Here is a 20,899-nt window from a genome sequence, read left to right as displayed (position 1 = left end):
GATAACACTAATGAGATTGTTTATGAGAGCAATGAAAGTGATGATGATGGCATGTATGATATGGTGTGTGATTTTGGACGTGCTAATGCCAATTTTGCTTAACAAATTAATGCTCAAATAAGTGATGATGAACCTATTAGAGTTAGCCACAATGCTTTTAATAAGGAAGCCAAAGAATCTACCAGAGTTAATTTCACTACCCCAAATAAGGAAGCTACTAAGTTTTATAGATTATTGTAAGAAGTAGAAAAACAACTATATCCTGGTTGTGAGGATTTTTCCAAGTTGTTTTAGTTTGAGACTTTTGTTTAAGTACAAAAATTTTTATTAATTATAAATTTTTTTTATTGATTATAAATCTTTATTTTTATATTGAATATATAAGTAGTTCAAATATATTTACATTTATAATTAAAAAAAAATTTACAATTGTTATTTCAATAAAAAATAAATTTAATAATACACAAATTGTTATTGCAATAAAAAATTAATATCTTAAATTTGTCAATATAATTTTTCAAGAAATATTGTTACAAATAAATTTCTAGTCATTATAATATTTTCAATAGTGATGATTTCAATTGTCACTAATAAATTTGTGATTGTGATGACATATAGTCAATAGTAATATGTTATGTTTAATGATGACAAAAATTTTTAAGACAAAAAGTAAAGTATTACGTAACAAATTATTTTTTCCTCACAATAATGTCTAATAGTAGTAATCACTTTATATGTCATCATCAGTACATTACTTTGCATAACAAATCACTTGCCACAAATCTGTGCACTTATTAAAGACGATTCTATAGTGACAAATAATTTTGTCAAAAGACCATACTTATAGTCACAATTTAATTATAAAAAAATTTAAATTGTCACAATTACTATTATATTAATAATTAAATAACAATACATCATAATTAATTATTACAATAGTTTTATAAGAAAATTTCGTCACAAAAATCTAATATTTATGATAAAATAGCTCACGGTAATAATAAAATCATTACTAAAAATTTTAATTGTTGAAGTGATAGATCGTCCCACCCCCTTGCACGAATATTCTTTGTAGTTACCTCAGCCTGTAGACCGTCTAACTTATTTTTACTGCTAGCCAAGCTTGTATATAGTGTCGTGACCCTCCCCTCAGGCCTCGAGATCTTGACATGCTCCATTGGCCCGGTAGTTCCCCCACGGGTATTTGAAATTCCCATGTCATCCTCGTTCCACATCCTGATATTTTCGTGCATATGTTCCACACATTCCATTTTACCCTGATTAGGAGTCTGTCCATTTTGGGAAGATAACCCCCTTATTCTGCCCTCCTTTTGATTGTTGATAGAGTCAATTTGTTCCCCTATTTTTTCTGCAGTATCCGCTTCTTCCATGTGCATGGTTCTGGCCACAGATTTCCATGTGTGCTTGCCGTCCTTACTCACCTCATCCTTCCTCTCATCCACTACACCTTTCCAGTAGGTCGAGGCCTGGTTCATCTTCCCTCTGATCATGTTTCTCCTCTTTAGTGGAGATGCCCGCAACCAGTCCCCATATTCAAAAATAGATTTTCCATTAATGGTTTTGGCTAGTGTTGTTTACGCACTCAGACTCGGTATGCCCTAGTACTCCGCATTTGTAACAAAATTTTGGTAGATTTTCATATCCCAAACGCCCAAAAAATCCTTGCCTTCATTCCCCCTGATCATAACAGCCCTTCCGAGTGACTTTGTTACATCTATACTTACACGGATTCTTAGAAAATGGGACCAACCTCCTTCATCTAAACTCGCATCCACCTTGATTAATTCCCCTATTTTACTTCCTACTCGTTTACCAACATCTTGAGATCTCATCCCCAATGGCAATCCATATACTCTAATCTAGAATGCCGATTGGTTGAGGCTGTAATCACCAGGCCTGAAGCACGCCTTATAGTACTCCATCACTACTAGATTTTTATCAAAAGACAACGGGGCTTTTCTGTAACCCTCTTCCTGTCTGCCTCAGTTGAAAACTTAAATAGAAAGCGATTGTTTTCCAATTCTATAACAACAACCTACTGTGCGATCCTCCATGCTACCTTCAGAGGGTTCACCATTGCCTCCTTATTGAAGGGTCTTCTAGTAAGCAATTCCCCTACCTTTTATCGCCTTTCATCAATATTCCCAGTCTCCGAATTCTCATCCCTTAGCTGAATTCTGTGCAATTCTTCTTCAGTGAAAGTCAAAGACTTCCAGAAACCGTCAAGGTCTTCTACCATTTAAATTACTTCTACTGGAAGAACTCCGAAGCCTCTCTACTGCAGGTCTTTTAAAAAAATACTACTAGGTAACTAGATAACCCTCAAACCAACACTGAGAAAACAAATCCCTAATAGCATGATTGGATTGAGGTAAGGGGAGAGAAAGGAAAGAAATGGAAAGGAAACAAAAGGAAATGGATAATCTTTTTCCTTGTTTCAATATGACATAAATAAAAATAAAGGAAAGGAAGGTATGCTTAAATCTTTTTGGTTTCCCTCAACTTTCTTTATTTTTTAATTACTCCAAATCGGTGGAAAAGAAAGGGAAAGAAAAAGAATAAAATTTTTAAGATATAAAATGACTATTATATCTTTATTAATTTCTTTAAATTAAAAATGTATGATTTTGAACTTTAAAACTAGATTGAGAATATAAAACATAATTTACCAATAAATTTATTGTCTTTATTTTTTTTTTTTTTATGAATTTCTTAAATTTCATTTATGATTATTTTTATGAAAAAATAAAGGAAAATTGAAAACATTGAATACATTAATATAAACATATAAATATTATAATAAAAACAAAGATTATTAAAAGTTATAATTGAAAAAAAATAATATAATAAATTATTTTCTTTTTTTTTTCGTTATTTAACCAAACAATGATTGTTATGATTTTTTTTTTATTAATTTTAGTTATCTAAACAAAGAGTACATATATCTTTTTTTTCCTTTAAAAACCTTTTCTTTCATTTCTTTTTTTTTTTTTTTTGTTTTACTAATACTTATCTAAACACAAGTAGGAGAAAAACCTTGTAGAAAGCAAGACTAAAACTTCTTTTACCAAGGGGAGACTTAAGGACGCGACACTTGGATTAATGTTAGTATACTGTTCCATGAACATGGTTTTGACTAAGTTAATACTATATTTATTTTTATTTTTCGTAAAATATGATTTAAAAAACAAAAATATATCTTGAGCATGAACCGCCATTGGTACTAAATTTAAAGGAATTCATTAATTTTCTTTCACTCCTTAAATTTCATCCTATCATGATAGGATTTGCATTTCATGATTTCTAAGATATAATATTTAAGTGTTTTTTTTTTTTTTTTTTTGGTTCCGATAACTTTAAGTTTTAATTATTGTAATGTTACTTTAGAGACATTCTATAATGTGTAGAAACCTTCTAATTAATTAATTAATAATCAATATAAGATCACTTGCAACTGAAAACTCATAAATATTTTAGTCAGTGGTCCTACAATGGAAAGGGAATGTGAGTGTTAGGTGTGGAAGATTAAAAAAGAATTCACGTGCAAGATGAGCAATTAAGGAAAATAATATAATTGGGTACTGGGGACTGACCCAACATAATTAATAAAAACACCATGATTGCCTCATCCTTTGCTTATGCCTTTTCAGAGTTATTGCACAAATTAAACTTTAAATATCTATTATGGGTTCAATTTTCCGTTTGCTATAGAGCCTAATTGAAAGTTGTACAATAAAATTCAGTCATATACATTGAAATATATATTTGGATGGGATGGGGGTGATCTAAGTTTAAAAACAAAATATAGGGCTTAGTCTGAGGAGCATTTTAGGTAATATTTTGATAAGTTTTACATAATTTAGCGTTGTTGTTTATTAATTGTAATATAATAACGGCAAGTGATACAATTTTTTTTTTTTAATTTCATAGATATATTTGGTTTTTTTTTTTTATATTCATTTTTTAAAAATATTTTTAAGTGTATAAAGATTAAAAAATCGCTTGCTCTACAAAAATTCTAGACCTTGCAACCCAAAAAAAAATCGTTTGCATCAATCTAGCTAAGGCAAAAGACAATAATTTAACATAAATTTTTATGGAAAATGAAACAAATATTTTTTTTAGTAAATAAAATCCACTTAATTAGCGAAGTTTCATATACATATAGTCCCTTTGAAGAAACCATTTCAACGATTATTATAACTTAAATTATTCATTTAAAGGTTTTAAATTTGAATATTAAAAAATAAAAGATTTTAAGATTTTTTTGAAAAAAAAGATTTAGCATGTTTATTAGATTATGATTACCTCTCCTTACTCATCACCCGTATCTGCTTGCTCATGTTTATATAAAAATAAAATGACATTTTTGTTTATGTACAGATTGCTGGAGAGAGGAAAAAATATTGTTGATTGAACTTTTTGGAAGGCTAAGACAATAACACAAAAAATGATTTTTTATTCATAAACCCTAGGGTTCTACAAAGAAAATTGTGAAATCATGTTTTTCAACTTTTTTTTTTTTTTTTTTTATGGAACTTTGTTTTTGCACTTAGGTAAGTTCCTCAAGTTCAGGAAGCAAAATGTTAAGTATCACGATTATTGTTAATATCTAAAAATTATTTTAATGAAATTTTTAAACTTTTAAAATTAATAAGATGATATATTTTTTAAAATATATTTAAAAATTAAAAAAATTAATTAAAAAAATAAAAACATATAGCAATATTTTAGTCACTCATAAAAATTTAAAATATTTGGTGATAGTTTATAGAAAAAAAATTCTTAATATTTTATTAAAATATAAAAATTTTCCTACTGACATATTTAGTTGGATATATTTTGTGACGTCGAGAAAAATGCAAACTCAAAAACAGTGGAGAAGATGATTACCTGAATTGCGAATGAAAACGTGGCACAATCCCATTGGTTCTCTATCATGAAACTTCTTTTAAGATTCACTCCCAACCGAAGGCAAAGACCTCGTGCGATCTCATGTCCGTAACAGAATCCAACTCCAAACAGGCAAACACCATCCTATGCCGATCTTACGATCTTACACCTTTTAAATTTCCTAAAATGTCCCTATTCTTTCCATGTAACCCCCAAACCCCAAAAACTAGAAAAAAAATTAAAGAACTTTCACAACAAAGCAAGGTCCTGTCTTCTCTATCCATTGAATTTTACCCAAAAATCCCCCCACCCCTAATAAAATTCTCTCTATAAAAATCTAGGGTTTTCTCGAATAACGCTACCCCTAGATCCTATTCTTGAAAGAAACAAATAAATAACCCTAATTTTTCCCTTCAGTTTCAAGGCTCCTAGGGTTTTGATTCTCTTCCTTTTTTAGGCGATTGGTTTTGAATTTGGTCTTTTGCTTCGTTACAAAGTTTGCTCTTCTTCTTTTTTGAATAAATTTTGAAGTTTGAGCGAGTTGGTGTTTGGTTCGCGAGAAAGTGATGGCTACGGCGGGAGAAGAAGAGGTGGAGTACGACAGTGATCCGGTGGAGGTGAAGCGTTCGTTGGCGATGCGGAGGAGAGAGGCGGCGAGTGACGATGAGGAAGGCGAAAGGGAAGAGGATAATAATACTGAGGCGAGGATGGATCGGAGAGCTGTTATTCATTCCGATGAATCCGTCGGTGAGGGCGGTGCTGCTGACTATGATGACGACGAAGAAGAATTGGACCTAGAAGAAGATGAAGTTTATGATGAAGAGGAGGAAGAGGAAGAAGAAATTGATGAAGAGGAGATAGAGGAACTAGGGAAAGGACTAGCGGAAGGGAATGTGGAGAGAACTAGAGAAGATATGAAGGAAGCACGGGTGGATGATGGGAATGGGAATGTGGATGAGGGATTGGAGATTAATAATAATAATCATGTGGGAGAGGAAGATGATGAGGAAAAGGAGAATGAGCCATATGCTGTTCCAACTGCTGGAGCGTTTTATATGCACGATGATAGATTTCGAGACAATGTTGGCGGACGTCATAGGTATTCAATTTTGTTTTTTTTTTGTTTTCTTTGCATTTTTGGGTTTAAATCGCTATGTTAGTTGCTAATATTTTTAACTATTTAAGAAATTAATTGACAATTTGTAGAATAGTGTATGGCACGCCTTTATAAGGTTCTTTGTTATGCCTATTTTATCTATTTTGTATATTGATTGAAACCGGAATGCTCACTTGCCCTACTTCCCTATGCACACTATAGAAATTAATAGCAATTGACTTTTTATACTTTTAAGCAATGTTACATTTAGACAACAAAAGTGCTTAATTTTAGTTTTTCTGCACCTATGATGTTCATGCTCTATGTGCAGCTTTTTTATGTTCTTTTATCTTGAACCTTGAATCGTCCATGATTAGTGGGGTTCAAGGAAATGTAAGGTTGTAAGGTGCTTGAGAGCTTTAGTTACTTGGTCTTCCAGACAAGAAGACATACATACCTGGCTCTTGTACTTTATTTGGTGTGAGGACTTGAAATGTCATAATCTACTTTAGAATACTGTTACACAAATAGACCTACATACCAGGCTCTTGTTATTTGGTGTTTTCTTTTTTTTTTTTTTCCTGGTTGTCATTGTTCATTCATTTTAAGAGCTTAAAAGCTACCTGGTTTGATCCAGGCATGAGCTAGTTGATCAGGACCGTTGTTTTTAAACACTGAGTGGCCCAATATAAGACCAAATGGGACCTAATATGGTCAAAATATAGGCCCAGATTGGAACCGTGTATTCGAAGACTTTATAAGTGCTTGCAGCTACTTTTCCTTGACTTTGCTTATGTGAAAGGAAGTAACTTTTAATTCTAAAAATACTTTTTTATCTATACTATCAATACTATGGCAACTATATGAAATTTTAATAACAATAAGCTTTTTATGGTTCAAATCTTTATTTATATTCATATTTTCTAATTCATTCATCATTAATGTGTGTGTGTGTGTGTGTGTGTGAAGTCTAACTGTATCTATAATCTGTTTGCATATTTTGCAAAGATTAGGTTTATATTTAACTGTTGACCCCATTAATAAGGCAGTTGAACTAATTACCTGATGACTCTTATGCTATCAAGGCCTAATTTCTGGTCCTGATTTAGGCTTTTTATGGCTTCAATTCTCACTGCTATATTTTGGTTTTCCTTTACTCTCTTAGGTTTGCTTTGCTGTGTCCTTGCCTTCCATTTTCATTAAAGTTATTACAAACGCTTTTAAGCTGTGTATCAACCTGATTTGTCTGTTTTAGAAGAACACATGGTGGAAGGAAATTGTGGGAATCCAAAGATGATAGGAAATGGGGACATGACAAGTTTGAGGAGATGACTTTGCAAGAAAAGCATTATGAAGAGGTAAGGGTTTTATACATATTCAACTCTCATGATTAGTGTTTTATTTTCTTTCTTAATGTCATTACATCCTTTTCTTTTTCCCTACTGATATGTTTTTTCTTCCACATTAGGGAAGAAGATCTTCTAGAGGTAGAAATCGAGCTCGGAGTAAAAATCGAGGTCCAGATCATGGTTATCGTAGGGGAAGTAGGTCCAAAGCATTTGGGAAAAACAACAATCAGAACCAGGCTCCTAAGGTTGTGAGAGGGAGAGGACCTAGGAGGTATGAACCTACTATGAAAAACAGCAGTCAGGCTCCAGCACCAACACAGAACAAACCGTGAGTATTAAAATGCATTTGTTTTCTTCAATTTTCTTTCTCTTCCTACCATTATTAAATTTGCACGACATTGAATGAGTTAAATATTTCAGGTCTGGGAAGCCTCTTGAAAGAACTTCACAAGCCAATTCAAGTAGGGTTTTCACACCTGCAACAAATGCTGATGCTGCATCTGTTCCTGCTAGGAAACATGTTTTTGCATCAAGCTTGAGTTCTGCTTCTCCACCTTTTTATCCATCAGGGTCTTCCAACAAAGATATTACCTTGACTCAGAAGAAGGATGTGCAAGCTGGAACTGTGGGCAGGAATCTTCGCCCTTCTGTTACAGATGAGAATTTTTCTTTGCCACAATCCAATTCTTTACGAGGGAAGAATGTACTTGATTCTCTCAGCATGGCAAAGCTTTATATGGATGATTCCAGCACGCCAGCTTCTGGGAAGCCTTTGGGCAACATGCAAATTCTACCTTCTGGATCTTCATTGGGTAAGACTAGTCAACCGTCTCAGTCCAGGGTACAGGGTAGAGGCGTAGCTATCCCAGGACAGAAGGCGTATCAGCCAGGTCCACATCAGAACCAAGCCCACAAAGTATCTCCACCAACTCAGGTCAATGCTGTTCAGAGAAATCCTGTTCAAGGCAGGGGTCAATCTTCTCTACAGGCAACTGCTCAGCAGTTTGATGAGCATCCTGGTATTGGGTCTCAAGCTTCATCTCCGCCAAAAACAGCTATGTCAGTCCATTCATATGAATCTGGAGAGGCTGAATCTTCAGAAACAAGTAAATCCAAGAGTGCATTGGTGAGCAAGGGAAAAAGTAGTGTTCAAGGGGGTGGAAGGGGCTCTTTTCTGTACGGTGGAGCTCAGATTATTGGAGCTACAGGGAGTATGGCTATCGGCCACGGTGATCAAAACTTTCCTGCCTTTTTGCCATGTAAAGCTTTTGATATTTTTAATTCTTTAATTTATCTGGATAATGTAATCTACCATAAAAGGATAAATGGGAAATGGGGAAAATTGTCTTACCTGCAACAGTGCATACTAAATCCTGGGCCACATTTTCTTTTTTTGAATTTCGTATGGATTAAATTAAGTGCTTTAATAAATACTAAATTTTGTTTTCTTTTAAATATCTTTAATGGTCTTTTGGCTAAGTTTAGATGGAAATTTAATTCCTACAAAGTGGTTTGTTTTGAATAGGTACGCCTTTTTCTGGGTTGGCTAGAGGTTGGAGTTTGCTTGAGTTTATTTGTCTTTGCCATTGATACTATGGGTTGTTAGGGAATAGCTTTTATCTACTGAGTTGCTTAGATTCAGTTCAATTATTCTCTATTTTCTCTTGGACAGTTCTATGCTTTCCTTGTGTTAAACTTTTTTATGAGCTCGATTTCTTCATACTTTTTCTTTTCTGAATGATTGGCATGCAGTTATGCAATTTGGGGGTCAGCACCCTGGTGGCCTTAGTGTTCCTGCTGTTGGCATGGCATTTCCTGGCTATGTTGCCCAGCGGCAACTTGGTTTGGGAAATTCAGAAATGACATGGTAAAGTATTTCTTTCCCTGTAGAGAATTTTTTTTTTTGGTGTGGACTACATCTGGTTTCCTGTGAGAAATGAAGGTGATGTCTTGGTCCTTCAGAAACTGGCCAATTGACTTTTTTTTTTTTTTTTTTTTTTTTTGGGGGTAAGTTACCTATAACTTATGAGTTATGAATCAGCTTTTCAAACTCCCGATATTTTTCAGATAAGCCTTTTTGTGGCTAATCTCCAATTTGCTACAGATTTTGACACTAGTGAAAGGGTAAGGTGGGAGCCATTTTGATTGTGGACGTTTATTGACTACCAATGCAGCACTAAATCTCTCTCTTGATTGCTTATTCTTATTCATGTTATTCTGATTTATTTATCTATGTAATCCAAAAGCATTAAGGATTTTCGTGTTCATGTTTAGGCTACCAGTACTGACAGGTACTGCTGGGGCTTTAGGTGCACCATATTGTCCACCTTATATTACTGTTGATGGAGCTTATCATACTTGTCCGTCAGGGCAGGCATCCTCAACAGTATCCTCAAGGTTAGTAGCGTGGTTTTGGTTTCCTTAACCTGCTTGCTTTAAATAGCCTATTGTTATTGTTTTCCTTCTGCTTGCCAAAGCGGGGGGGAGGGGGAATATTAACTGTTCTCATTAGTCCTGGAAACTGGAAGCATTGAACATTGCCTTTTTGTTGTCATTATTGAAGGTTAACATCTGGTTGGAATGTCTTTGCAAAAAGCCCCTTTAATCAGGATTAAGTCACGATTAAGTTGAGTTTAATGTGTTTTAGTTCTATTTATGGTTGTGTTTTTTCAACTCAGCTGTATCATTGGCTTTTCAATCAATTTATTTAGTGTGAAATGCCAGGTATTTTGGAGGATGATAGTGTCATGATTTTACATAGAACTATTGGCTTTTACATAGATTAACTTTAGAACAGAAAATAATTGTTGGAAGATGTTTTAAAACATTCTTTATTGCTGTGATATTCATGTGATTATATCTCTATAACGGCCTACTGATGTCTTCCCTTCATATTGCAACATTTTTATGAGTAGACTGTATGATGATCAAAGTTTTGCACCCAATATAAAACATAGTGTGTGTTGGTGTGTGTGTGTGTTTGAGAGAGAGAGAGAGACCAAAAAAGAATGGAATCTCAGATGATGGACAGTGTAACTGGTTATTTTTTCTTCTGTTTACAAGTTAAAACAAGTGGTTATTATTGTTGCTAGCTGATTGTTTTAATAATATTTAATCACTCTTTGCAGCAAAGAAAATACTTCTAACAAACAAAATAATGAATGGAAGCCTTTGCAAAGACTTGGTAAGCAATGATCTTGGCTTGATCTTGTATTTGGTTGGCTTTTGAAATAACCCATTGCCTTTTTTAATGTTTTAATAGTTAAACAAGTTGTCTCCTATGCAGAGCTTGTGAGTGATGAATTTGGGCAACAGCAAAATAACCCAAATAAGCAGCCTCGCAGGCAAGTTGAAACTTTTAAGCTGTTTCTATGGATGGTGGAAAACCTTTCTCACTCTGTTTCTATCATCTTCTATATGTAAACTTCTTGATTTGTTTTATCCTTCATTTCCATGCAGATATTCTGAGATGAGCTTTAGCAAGTGATTTACTTATTTAAGACAGCCTGTCCCAATAAACTGAAGAAGGTTAAACTTTCGTAAAGAAAGTTATTATTTTTTTGTGGGTGTTTAGAATTTTTTATTTGTGAATTACTGGGTGTTGCAGGCCTTTCTTTCAGGCCCTTTGTGACCTCCAGCTTTTGACCTGGACCACTTTGGGCTTCAAATTGTTCCTGGATATTGTAGGTAAATCACACTTCATCCCTAGTTAATGCGAGCTTAATCTGTTTGGTATTTAAAATTTTCTTTATTTTTAGAAGAAAGTTATAAGTTTCTCAGCTAATTGTTTCATGTCCAAAAAACACAAAGCATAACAGTGTAGTTTATGTGTCTGTGAGTCCCCTCCCTCCTCTCCACCTCAATGAGTGATTGGACATTTCTTTTGTACCTGCTGCCACATGTGAAAAGGTTAAGGTCTTAAGCAATAAGGACATAATTTAACAATCTATGTAGTTTAATGTTGGTGAGATTTTAGAGACTGGTGTTTAATTTAACATGGTCCCGTTGCTTTTAGGCAATTTGGAAGTTTTTTCTTGGCATTTGTGCTTAAAGGAGTTCAAAATCAGTATATCATCTGCAGTGCTTCCTTTTTTCTTCTCCCATTAATTGGAGCTGTCCTTGTTGGGTCATTCTAAACTAAATTTCTCTCCCTTGCATTTTTTCCTTTTTTTGGCAGTTATATATGACAAACACCTGCTCATGCAACATTCAGTTTAAGAATATTATTGTGACTTGATGGGTGGCATTCCCTTGTTTAAATGTGCGGGTATGAACATATATCAGAGAAAATAATCTTCTTGTTATCTCAGCTACACACTGCAAAAATTGCTATGACTACTATTCTTGTTTCTTACAGGTTTTTCTTGTGGTTTGACTTTTTAACGAAGCTTGTGAGAAATTTAGGCAGGCTTCTCCATAAGTGTATGAACAAGAATTATTGTGCAGGCAGCTGTTTGCTTGGCGAGCTTATTATTAATATTTTTTATTTGCATAGATGGTGTTGTTATTTCTCTTTGTTGAGCATACTTGCTTGGTTTTGATGGTACATTAGTAATGCTTGAGATTTTTTTTTCTTCTTATTTTTATTTGAAGCAGGCTGGTTATTGAGATATCGCACGGTCGGATTCTGCTTTTGTCAAGTGGTTTCTTTAATTTAATCAAGTGCATTTGGTGATCAGTGGTTTTGATGCTTCATGTTCAAAGCTCATTCCTGCTTTGTCTGTTGAATGTAATTATACTTTTTTTTACTGTTGCCACGTAAAGTTCATTTGCGTCTATTACAGTGTATTTGGGTCGGATAATAAACTTTAAACGATTTATATTATATTTTATATAAAAATTACGTTTTATTTGATATGATACGAAAATTATGAAATGTATTTTTTATTTTATTAAATTTATATAAATTGTTAAAATTTTAATCATGACATTATGGTATTTTTTTCGTTTTCGTGCACCGTTTTAAATCTTTTTAGGTTAAGCTTCATTAATTAAACTAACTTCAACCATCTAAAAACTTAATCGAACGGCCATAACGGTCTAATTAATCCACCGACGGCTCATAATAATGTATGCAAACACAAGAATAAAGGAAAACCCATCATTTCCACGCCTTCTAATAATTGCCCATCATAACTTCCCACCATTTAATTTACATAAAAAAACATCCGCCCGTGTAATCAGGCTATCCACGAAACAACGGAGCATACCAAGTTTATCCTACACAACCTTACATTAAAACATCCCCCGCCAATCTTCAAAAACTTTTTGTTCAAACGAACGTTTAGCACTTGTGATCCGTTTCATGTTTCAGACATTTCTCCCAGTGCAACCATTTTTTTTTACTCTTTTGTTTCCATCTCTAGTTCTTCCCTTGTAACTTTTTTTTCTTTTAATGTAAGCTCAGATCAATCAATAACAGAGAAAAAAAATTAAAGAATAGTTTCTTCATTTCTTCGAATCTTTTAGTGTAAGCTAAACTAGTTGCTTTTATTTTAATTATAATTTTTTGTTTTACGTTTATTTTTAAGAGATTTTCTTAAATATCTTGTGATCTTAAGTTTGAGTGCTTTTTTTTTTTTTTTTTAACTGCGCTTAAGCTCATGTAACTGTTAAAAGATTGATTAGTTGGTTTCTTAATTTTTTTTCTTGCTTTGGTGTTCGAGTGTTAAGTTAGTTACAAGCATAAAGATGCGTTTGGTTGTCGAGAAAATGCAAGAAAAGAAAATGTGAAATTTAATGAAATTTGACGATTTTTTTTTTTTTTTTGGTTTTGAGGTTTTTTTCTGAGAACTATTTGGTTTCTGAGAAAGTATATGAAAAGAAAAAGGAAAAAAAAAAGAAGAAAAGATCTCGACTTGTTAAGATTTATGGATTGTTGTGGCTTTACTTTTCGGTATTATGACTGATTGCTAAGAAAGTGTTACGGAATGAGTGCAAATAGAAAGTTGAAAGTAGTTTTTGTCTAGGCATAAGGCTTTGTTTGATAGGAAACAGATTTATCTTTTTTATTTCATTTTTGATGTTTTAGTATTTCATGAACTTCGAAGAATGTGAACTGCTGGTTGATCAGTTTCTTGATCCTTCGATTTAGTTCTTGGTTATTATAAATTTTTATTGATTTCTAAAAAAGTATACCCAAAGATATCTTTTGAGTTGTAAACCTATGACCGTTGAAAGAATTTAGTTTTAAGGTGGTAGTTGGTAAAGTTGAGGTGCCTTTCCAACCTGAGGATACTTTTGAAAATTCTAACTTGGGTCTTTTATCAGTTTAATTGTTTAGTTTCTGATAAATGCATGAAACAACAGGAAATTGAGATCTGAAGTTTCAATCTTCTGGTAGTCTGAAATATACAACATCATCTCCGCCAACTGTAATTTGCTCAAATAAGTCTAGGCTGTTCTTTATTGGTTACATTATTTGTTTTTTTAAAGTAAAAATTGATAATTTTTTAATGCAAGACTTAGTAACTTGTACGAATTTGTCTATTTAATCTTTTCCTTGCCTGCTTTTATGCCAGCCATATTGTTTACTTTTCATACATTTTATATTAATGCTATTGTGCAAAGAATATTAAACATGTATATTCTTCATTGATGTAGGTTTGTAGTATAGAAAGCTGTAGAAGGTGCTTGTAAGCATTTTGGAGCTAGAAGAACAGACATAGACCTTTCAGCGCTGTTTGTTTTCGGTATTGGCTAACATACGAAGAATGTTATTTTAGCTTTTGAGCAATATACTATAGCTAGAAGAAAATGGAGCAAAGTGTCGGCAAGCAACCATCGTCATTGAGGCAAGGTAGCTTTAAGTCCAGTCTGTCTGGAAGGTCAACTCCAAAGAGTTCTACATTTCGGAGACTGAATTCAAGCCGAACTCCAAGAAGAGAAGCAAGAAGTGGTGCTGGTGGCAAGAAGTGGTTTGAGAGCAACCGCTTAATGTGTTGGATACTTTTGATTACTCTTTGGGCTTACCTTGGATTTTAAGTCCAATCCAGGTGGGCTCATGGTCATAAAAAAGAGGAATTTTTGGGTTTCAGTGGTGATCCAAGAAATAGGCTCGTGGATGTTGAACAGAACACTCGACGAGATTTGCTTGCTGATGACAGTTTGATAGCCATGAATAATGGAACTAATAAAACTCGGGTCTATAGTGATAGAAAATTTGATGTGATTTTGGCCAAGAAGGGGAATGATCTTTCATCTAGGAAGAAAAGGAGTAAAAGAGCGAGGCGTAGTACGCACAAGACGCATGGTAAACCAAAGGCAACAATGAACATTGAAAATGGTGACACAAAGGGGAAAGAAGGGTTAATAATGTAGAAAAATTCTACTAACGGCTTGCTTGTTGGTCCATTTGGGTCAGTGGAGGACAGAGTTTTGGAGTGGAGTCCTGAAAAGCGGTCTGGAACAAGTGATAGGAAAGAGGACTTTGCACCCCTTGTTTGGTCTAGAAGATTAGTGTTGGTATTTCATGAACTCTCAATGACTGGGGCACCGATTTCAATGTGGAGTTGGCAACAGAGCTTTTGAGCTGTGGAGCCACAGTATCTGCTGCAGTTCTCAGCAAGAAGGGAGGACTTATGTCCGAGCTTGAAAGGAGAAGGATCAAAGTGATTGATGATAGAGCAGATCTTAGCTTCAAAACTGCCATGAAGGCATACCTTGTGATGGCAGGATCAGCAGTCTGTGCATCATGGATTGGTGAGAAACTTTTGGAATATTGTTTATATTTTTCTTTGAAATTGAAATTTATTGCTTATGCAGATATGAAGATCAGCTATTATCTACTGCAAGGCTGCAGCATTTTTCCTTTTAGCTGCATAGATTTTTAAACTTATGCTACTAAGTTATATATGTTTTCACTTCTCATTCAAATTGAAATTTGACATCATGCCTTATCTTGTATATAATAATGTTTCCATTAAGATTATTGACCCATTTTTATACTAAATTTGTTTATGATAACATAATCAATTCAATCATTTGCAATACTGCGTGATTTTTATCGAGTAAAAATGGCATCTTCCTGCACCTCCTTCAAGCATCAACTGACCTTCCTCGAAATTATCATCATTGTGGATTGGAAGGCTATCATCTTTTAATTTCTAGAAAATTACTTATTGATATAGTAAACTATGTACATGCCTTTTAATTAAGATGATCCAACATGTTTCTCTATTTAAATTATATGGCTTTAATAATTTACAACTGCCTTACTGCTTAAGTTGATGGACTCTAATCTTTCATGGATTTTTCGAATTTGATGATAGTGACTGGATAGTAGACACTGTGTTGAGTCAAAATGCACAAAGCTTTCTCTAACAAAGTAGCAGATTCACCGGTCCTATTACGAAAGCAGAATTATTTTTTGCGGCTTCACGCACACACATGCATACCAGTCACATGCATTTTCCTGAATCCCGGTTATTGTTATCACATTTTGTTCACCTGTATGTGGAATAGCAGTAGGCATTTGGTTTGAGCTTTTGAGGTCATTGTAAAAAATTCTTCATCTATATTGGACGTTGGTTCCCTTAACTCCCTGTTTTTCTCTCTTGAAAACCATGTGAAAAGCTTTTGAATCATTTTGTAGGTTTGTATGTGTGTGTACTGATTCTAGTTTTGCTCGAAAATCCTTACTAGAAAACTTTCTTTTTCGTTGGTTGGTCTGCCTTTTGTCATTCTCTTTCAGTGTCATTTCCACTAAAGCATAATCATTCTAGTTCCCTCGAGTTTTGAGTCATATGTTCTGCTTATATTTGACTGCCATGTAGTATTAGATGCAATTGTTTGGTTTCAGATCAATATATTGTTCATTGCCCAGCTGGGGGAGTCAAATTGCTTGGTGGATCTTGGAAAATAGAAGAGAATACTTTGATCGGACAAAGCTTGTTCTACACCGAGTGAAAATGCTTATTTGCTTTTCTGAATTACAGAGTAAACAGTGGCTTACCTGGTGTCAGGAAGAAAATATTAAGTTGGGATCTCAGCCTGCTCTTGTTCCACTTGCTGTTAATGATGAGCTGGCTTTTGTAGCTGGCATTCCTTGCTCTTTGAATACTCCATCCGCTAGCCCAGAAAAGATGCTAGAGAAAAGGCAGTTGTTGCGAGATGCAGTAAGAAAAGAGATGGGTTTGACATATAACAATATGCTTGTAATGTCTCCAAGTAGCATAAATGCTGGAAAGGGCTAGCTCTTGCTTCTTGAATCAGCAGGCCTCATGATTGATCAAGACCCTTTGCAAATTGATTCTGAAGTTAAAAACTCACATGATATCAGGCAAGATCAGTCTACCTTGGCTGTAAAGCATCATTTAAGAGGCTCGCTTCAAAAGTCAAGCAATGTTGATCTATCTTCTAAAGATTTGCCGTTATTAACCTCTGTAAATAGCACAAATGTTGTCAGCATTGATAGAAGTCACAGAAGAAGGAAGATTTGGTCTGATAGCCAAGGAACAAAGGAGCAAACTCTTAAAATACTTATTGGTTCTGTTGGATCTAAGAGCAATAAGATACCTTTTGTTAAAGAAATTCTAAGATTTTTGTCTGAGCATGCAAAATTGTCACAGTCTGTTCTCTGGACTCCAGCAACTACACGTATAGCTTCACTATATTCAGCAGCAGATGTTTATGTCATGAACTCGCAGGTGATAGATTGTTTATCTTTTAGTCTTTAATTAGATTAGCATAGATTTGCCCTTTTTTCTTCTATGTTATATAGCATATTTGGATGCCATTCCATTTGGAAAATTTTGCATATAATTAGCCCTTTCAGATTAATATATAGCTATATCTTCCATAGAATTAATGTCTTGCTATGTAGAGAATTCAGTGCATATTTATTCTTTTATTTTTTTTGTGTGTGCATTAGTTCATTTATTTACCTCATCCTGATCAACACATTGCTAAAGCTTTTCCGTGTTTCTTTTGGCAGTAGAGTTTATGCTCATAGTTCATGTAAAATATTTTGATGTAATGTTGTTTCTTTGTGCAACTGTATGGCGGAGCTTTTTGAATGAAGGAAAAAGGAAAACTGTATTGCAACCCCTAGGCTGTTGGTTAACACCACCCAAAACCATAGCTTTGCTTGTTGTTGATGTATTAATGAATTTGTTATAGAGTAGTTGATGAGAAAACCCGTGACTTCAACAGATTGGATTTTTTTTTTTTTTTAAAACAGCATATTGGAAATTGATATAACTAAAACATCTAATTCTGGTTAATTATGAAACTGAATTCATATTCAAATTAAATTCACCCTAGTTAATATTTATTTCTCGATTTTAAAATTCTTTTGAATTAAATGGAAAACATGTTATGATGTTAGATTTTGTGTACAGGGAATGGGAGAAACATTTGGCAGACCGTTGAAGCAATGGCATTTGGTCTTCCAGTAAGACAACTAACTCATTTACCTTTCTGATTTGTCTATGCCTGCATGTGACAACTGTTATTGGATGTTATCCTGGTTAAGCTTGTGATAACATGTGCTCCGGGAATATCATCTGCTATGTATTAATCATAGGTCCTATGATTGACTGGTTCGTGTTTCCTCCTAGTACGTGAAATTCCATTTGTACTTGCCTTCATCCTCGTAAATGTCCTTGGGCAAATCTATAACATATGATGTTTGTTGAAATTCATGTCGTTAGTTTAAGGGTGTAAATGAACAGAGTTTTCGACGAACTATTCGTGAACATGTTTAGTTTCTGTTAAGTTATTAAGCTTAATAAATGATTTTGAACAGCATTTTTATATTTGTTTGTTAAATGAACCAAACATGAACAGAGATCTATTTGGTTTGTTCATATTCGCGAACAAGCTCATTTAATGTTCGTGAACAAATTTGATTATTAACCTTCAATTTTTTTACTAGGAGATTATTCAAAGCGTTTTTACTCAGAAAACGCTTTCAATAATCCCGTTTCATTTTTTTTAGGATCATTCATGGTGTTTTTGGCCTAATAATTTCTTAAACCCTAAACTCTAAACCCTAAACCTTAAAAATTAGAGATTATTGAAAGTGTTTTTGCCAAAAATTCCTTGAATAATCACATCATAAAAATTGAAGTAGATTATTTAAGGCATTTTTGGTCATAAATGTCTTAAATAACTCAATTAAATTTAATGTAAAGGATTATTCAAGGTATTTCTGGTAAAAAACGCCTTAAATAATCCCTTTTAATATTTTTACTAGGGGATTATTCAAGGCGTTTTTTTCAAAAAATATCTTGAATAATCCCTTAAACCCTAAACCCTAAAAATTGGGATTATTCAAGGTATTTTTTACGATAAACACTTTGAATAACCCCATAAAAATTAAAGTGGATTATTGAATGTATTTTTGATCATAAACACCTTGAATAATCCCTTTTAATTTTTTTACTAAGGGCCAAAAATACCTTGAATAATTCTCTCCAAAATTTTTTTGGGATTATTCAAGCTGTTTTCTTAGAAAACGCTTTAAATAATCCCTTAAACCCTAAAAATTGGGGATTATTCTAAAGTGTTTTTGCTTGTTCTAACCTCATAAAAATTGAATTAGATTATTGAAAGTGTTTTTGATCATAAACACCTTAAATAAGCCCACATCAATTACGAACCAAAACAAGGGATGGGTAAAGCTTACATATTCCCATCCTCTTCCTCTACTAGATTTCTGTTACTATTCAAATGAATCCCACATCGCGTAAGAACCAAAAAAAAATATGAGTAAAGCCTATAAATTCCGTCAATCCACTAATCATTTATTCAACAAAATCAGCAATTAATTGTGAATATTGTCGTTTTCTGACAATAACGAGCTAAAAGTCCAAATTTGGAACTTAAAGCTGGAGCTCATTTGTGTTCGGCTAAAGCTCGTTGAAAATAGGCGAACCGAGCTCAAACATATGTTGTGGAATTCGTTAAGAGCTTGTTCATTTATAAGCTCATTTATTATTAACCGAACTGAACTTGAACAGGAGGATATTTCGCTCAGTTCAGTTCACTTACAACTGTAGTCTTGTTCACCTTTTTTAACATGTTTGCATACATCCTTCAAATTTCTATCTGCACTTGTACTTCTAAGTGTAAGTGCATGCACGTGATGTGGATTAGTTTAGATTTTGTTATATCATTTTGACCACATGAACTACGTTTAACTCTAGACAATTTTATGAATCAGGTGTCTCAAATATAGAATTATGAATTCCTTAAAGGGCAAGATGATTCTGGAAATTTTCCATTTTGAGATCAAATCTTGAGTAATAAACTTTATTGGTAAATAATGTGTACTCAGATAAATTGATGGGTAAGGTATTCTAGATTTTCGTATTCATGGCACATTAGTATTAGATGATAGCCTATGCTTTGTGTAGCATTTTTTGTGAAGACTTTTGCCACCCTTTTTCTCTGATAGACAAAAGAGCAAATATAGAGCAAAATATCTCGAAGTGACAATCATTTGTAGTTAGTAAACTTTGAGGTCATGAAAGCTAGACGTCCATAAGCACTTTTTCTTTACATTCCTAGGAACCTTTCTACAAGCATGCTTTTGTTGTGCTTATTTATTTCCTCGTCCCTTAAAAAAGGCAAATCGAAAATTTGGGTTGTTTGCATCAAAAGTGAGTTGTCTAATTTCTTGTTTATTTTAGTGATGCAAATCGAAAAGTGAGCACCTTTATCTGGCACAGTCTGGATTTGGAAGTGGAAATAAGTAGGATTAGGAATATTGACAATCTACCATTCTTTTCCCTTGCATATGAGATGGGCACAGGTGTTAGGGACTGATGCTGGAGGTACCAAAGAAATAGTTGAGCACAATGTGACAGGGCTATTTCACCCTGTGGGGCATCCTGGGACCCAAGTTCTTGCCGAAAGTCTCCAGTTTTTGCTAAAAAAGCAGTCTGCAAGAAAGCATATGGGGATGGAAGGAAGAAAAAAAGTAGAAAAACAGTATCTAAAGCGGCACATGTATAAGAGATTTGTAGAGGTTCTTTCCAGGTGTATGAGAAGCAAATAGCATCTAGCATTGGACACCCTCATTCTTTAATTGGTTTTGAATGCGAAACAATGTCAAATATTGGAATTCCTATCACAACAGTAGATTGATTTGTCAAATTTCTTATAGCTAGTGATTTAGAGAGCATATCACCTATAATTATTACACTACAATTAGGTTATCAGAATTAAGAATTATGTAGAGTTTAACAAAATAATATTTGGAATCCATACTTATAATCGATGAATTCTTATATAAATATACGCATTTGTTGTGATTGGTTAATGTCCCCTTTAGTTTTTGTCAAGAAGTTGAAAATGCTTTTAATTCATCAGATCAGAATTGCTTCAGTTTAAGAACATAGCTCTAAAAGTAACAAATACAACATCAGGCCCATCTTTAGGACTTGTGATTTAACAAAGGGAAAGACTTGGTTTGATCCTGTATGTCTATGTTAGGGCCCTTGGGAAGGCGAGGGGCTTTGCCTCGTACCCAAGGAGGGGAAAAATTTTTCAGGAAGCTTCACATGAATCTTTTTCTTCAGTGGATCCAGGATTT

The 20,899-nt window shown here is 33.8% G+C and overlaps 1 protein-coding gene and 1 pseudogene across 21 annotated transcripts; both read left to right on the top strand.

Annotated features, from left to right (window-relative positions):
* The first annotated feature begins 5,006 nt into the window (after positions 1-5,006).
* On the top strand, positions 5,007-12,214 carry LOC111280605 (protein MLN51 homolog). Of its 20 annotated transcripts, none has more exons than XM_089756763.1 (13): positions 5,155-6,013; positions 7,266-7,368; positions 7,479-7,687; positions 7,780-8,618; positions 9,112-9,226; positions 9,634-9,756; positions 10,488-10,543; positions 10,646-10,703; positions 10,819-10,887; positions 10,967-11,046; positions 11,537-11,626; positions 11,717-11,781; positions 11,956-12,214. In XM_089756763.1, the coding sequence occupies exons 1-9, from the start codon at positions 5,481-5,483 to the stop codon at positions 10,844-10,846; spliced, it is 2,064 nt and encodes a 687-aa protein (XP_089612889.1). In that variant the 5' UTR covers positions 5,155-5,480; the 3' UTR covers positions 10,847-10,887; positions 10,967-11,046; positions 11,537-11,626; positions 11,717-11,781; positions 11,956-12,214. The 20 variants fall into 20 exon arrangements, with proteins under 20 accessions (XP_089612890.1, XP_089612889.1, XP_089612888.1 ...); XM_089756755.1 differs by having other exon boundaries at positions 5,176-6,013; positions 10,622-10,703; positions 11,956-12,054; XM_089756756.1 differs by having other exon boundaries at positions 5,176-6,013; positions 10,622-10,703; positions 11,953-12,054.
* A 1,764-nt stretch (positions 12,215-13,978) lies between these two features.
* On the top strand, positions 13,979-20,460 carry LOC111281400 (uncharacterized; annotated as a pseudogene). Its single transcript, XR_016334905.1, has 4 exons — positions 13,979-15,060; positions 16,160-17,006; positions 17,700-17,752; positions 20,117-20,460. The product of XR_016334905.1 is annotated as an uncharacterized LOC111281400 (transcript).
* The last annotated feature ends 439 nt before the right edge of the window (positions 20,461-20,899 follow it).

The sequence above is a fragment of the Durio zibethinus genome, chromosome 28 (genome assembly GCF_047325235.1).
Source record: "Durio zibethinus cultivar Kanyao isolate XHJ-2024 chromosome 28, ASM4732523v1, whole genome shotgun sequence".
In the NCBI taxonomy this organism is placed as follows: domain Eukaryota; kingdom Viridiplantae; phylum Streptophyta; class Magnoliopsida; order Malvales; family Malvaceae; genus Durio; species Durio zibethinus.
This window is presented reverse-complemented; position numbering and strand designations above follow the sequence as displayed.

Coding starts and splice junctions, on each gene's coding strand:
- LOC111280605 (XM_089756759.1), top strand. CDS start 5,481: ATGGCTACGGCGGGAGAAGAAGAGGTGGAGTACGACAGTGATCCGGTG. Junction 6,014..7,265: donor AATGTTGGCGGACGTCATAG/GTATTCAATTTT, acceptor TGTCTGTTTTAG/AAGAACACATGGTGGAAGGA. Junction 10,704..10,818: donor CCAAATAAGCAGCCTCGCAG/GCAAGTTGAAAC, acceptor ATTTCCATGCAG/ATATTCTGAGATGAGCTTTA.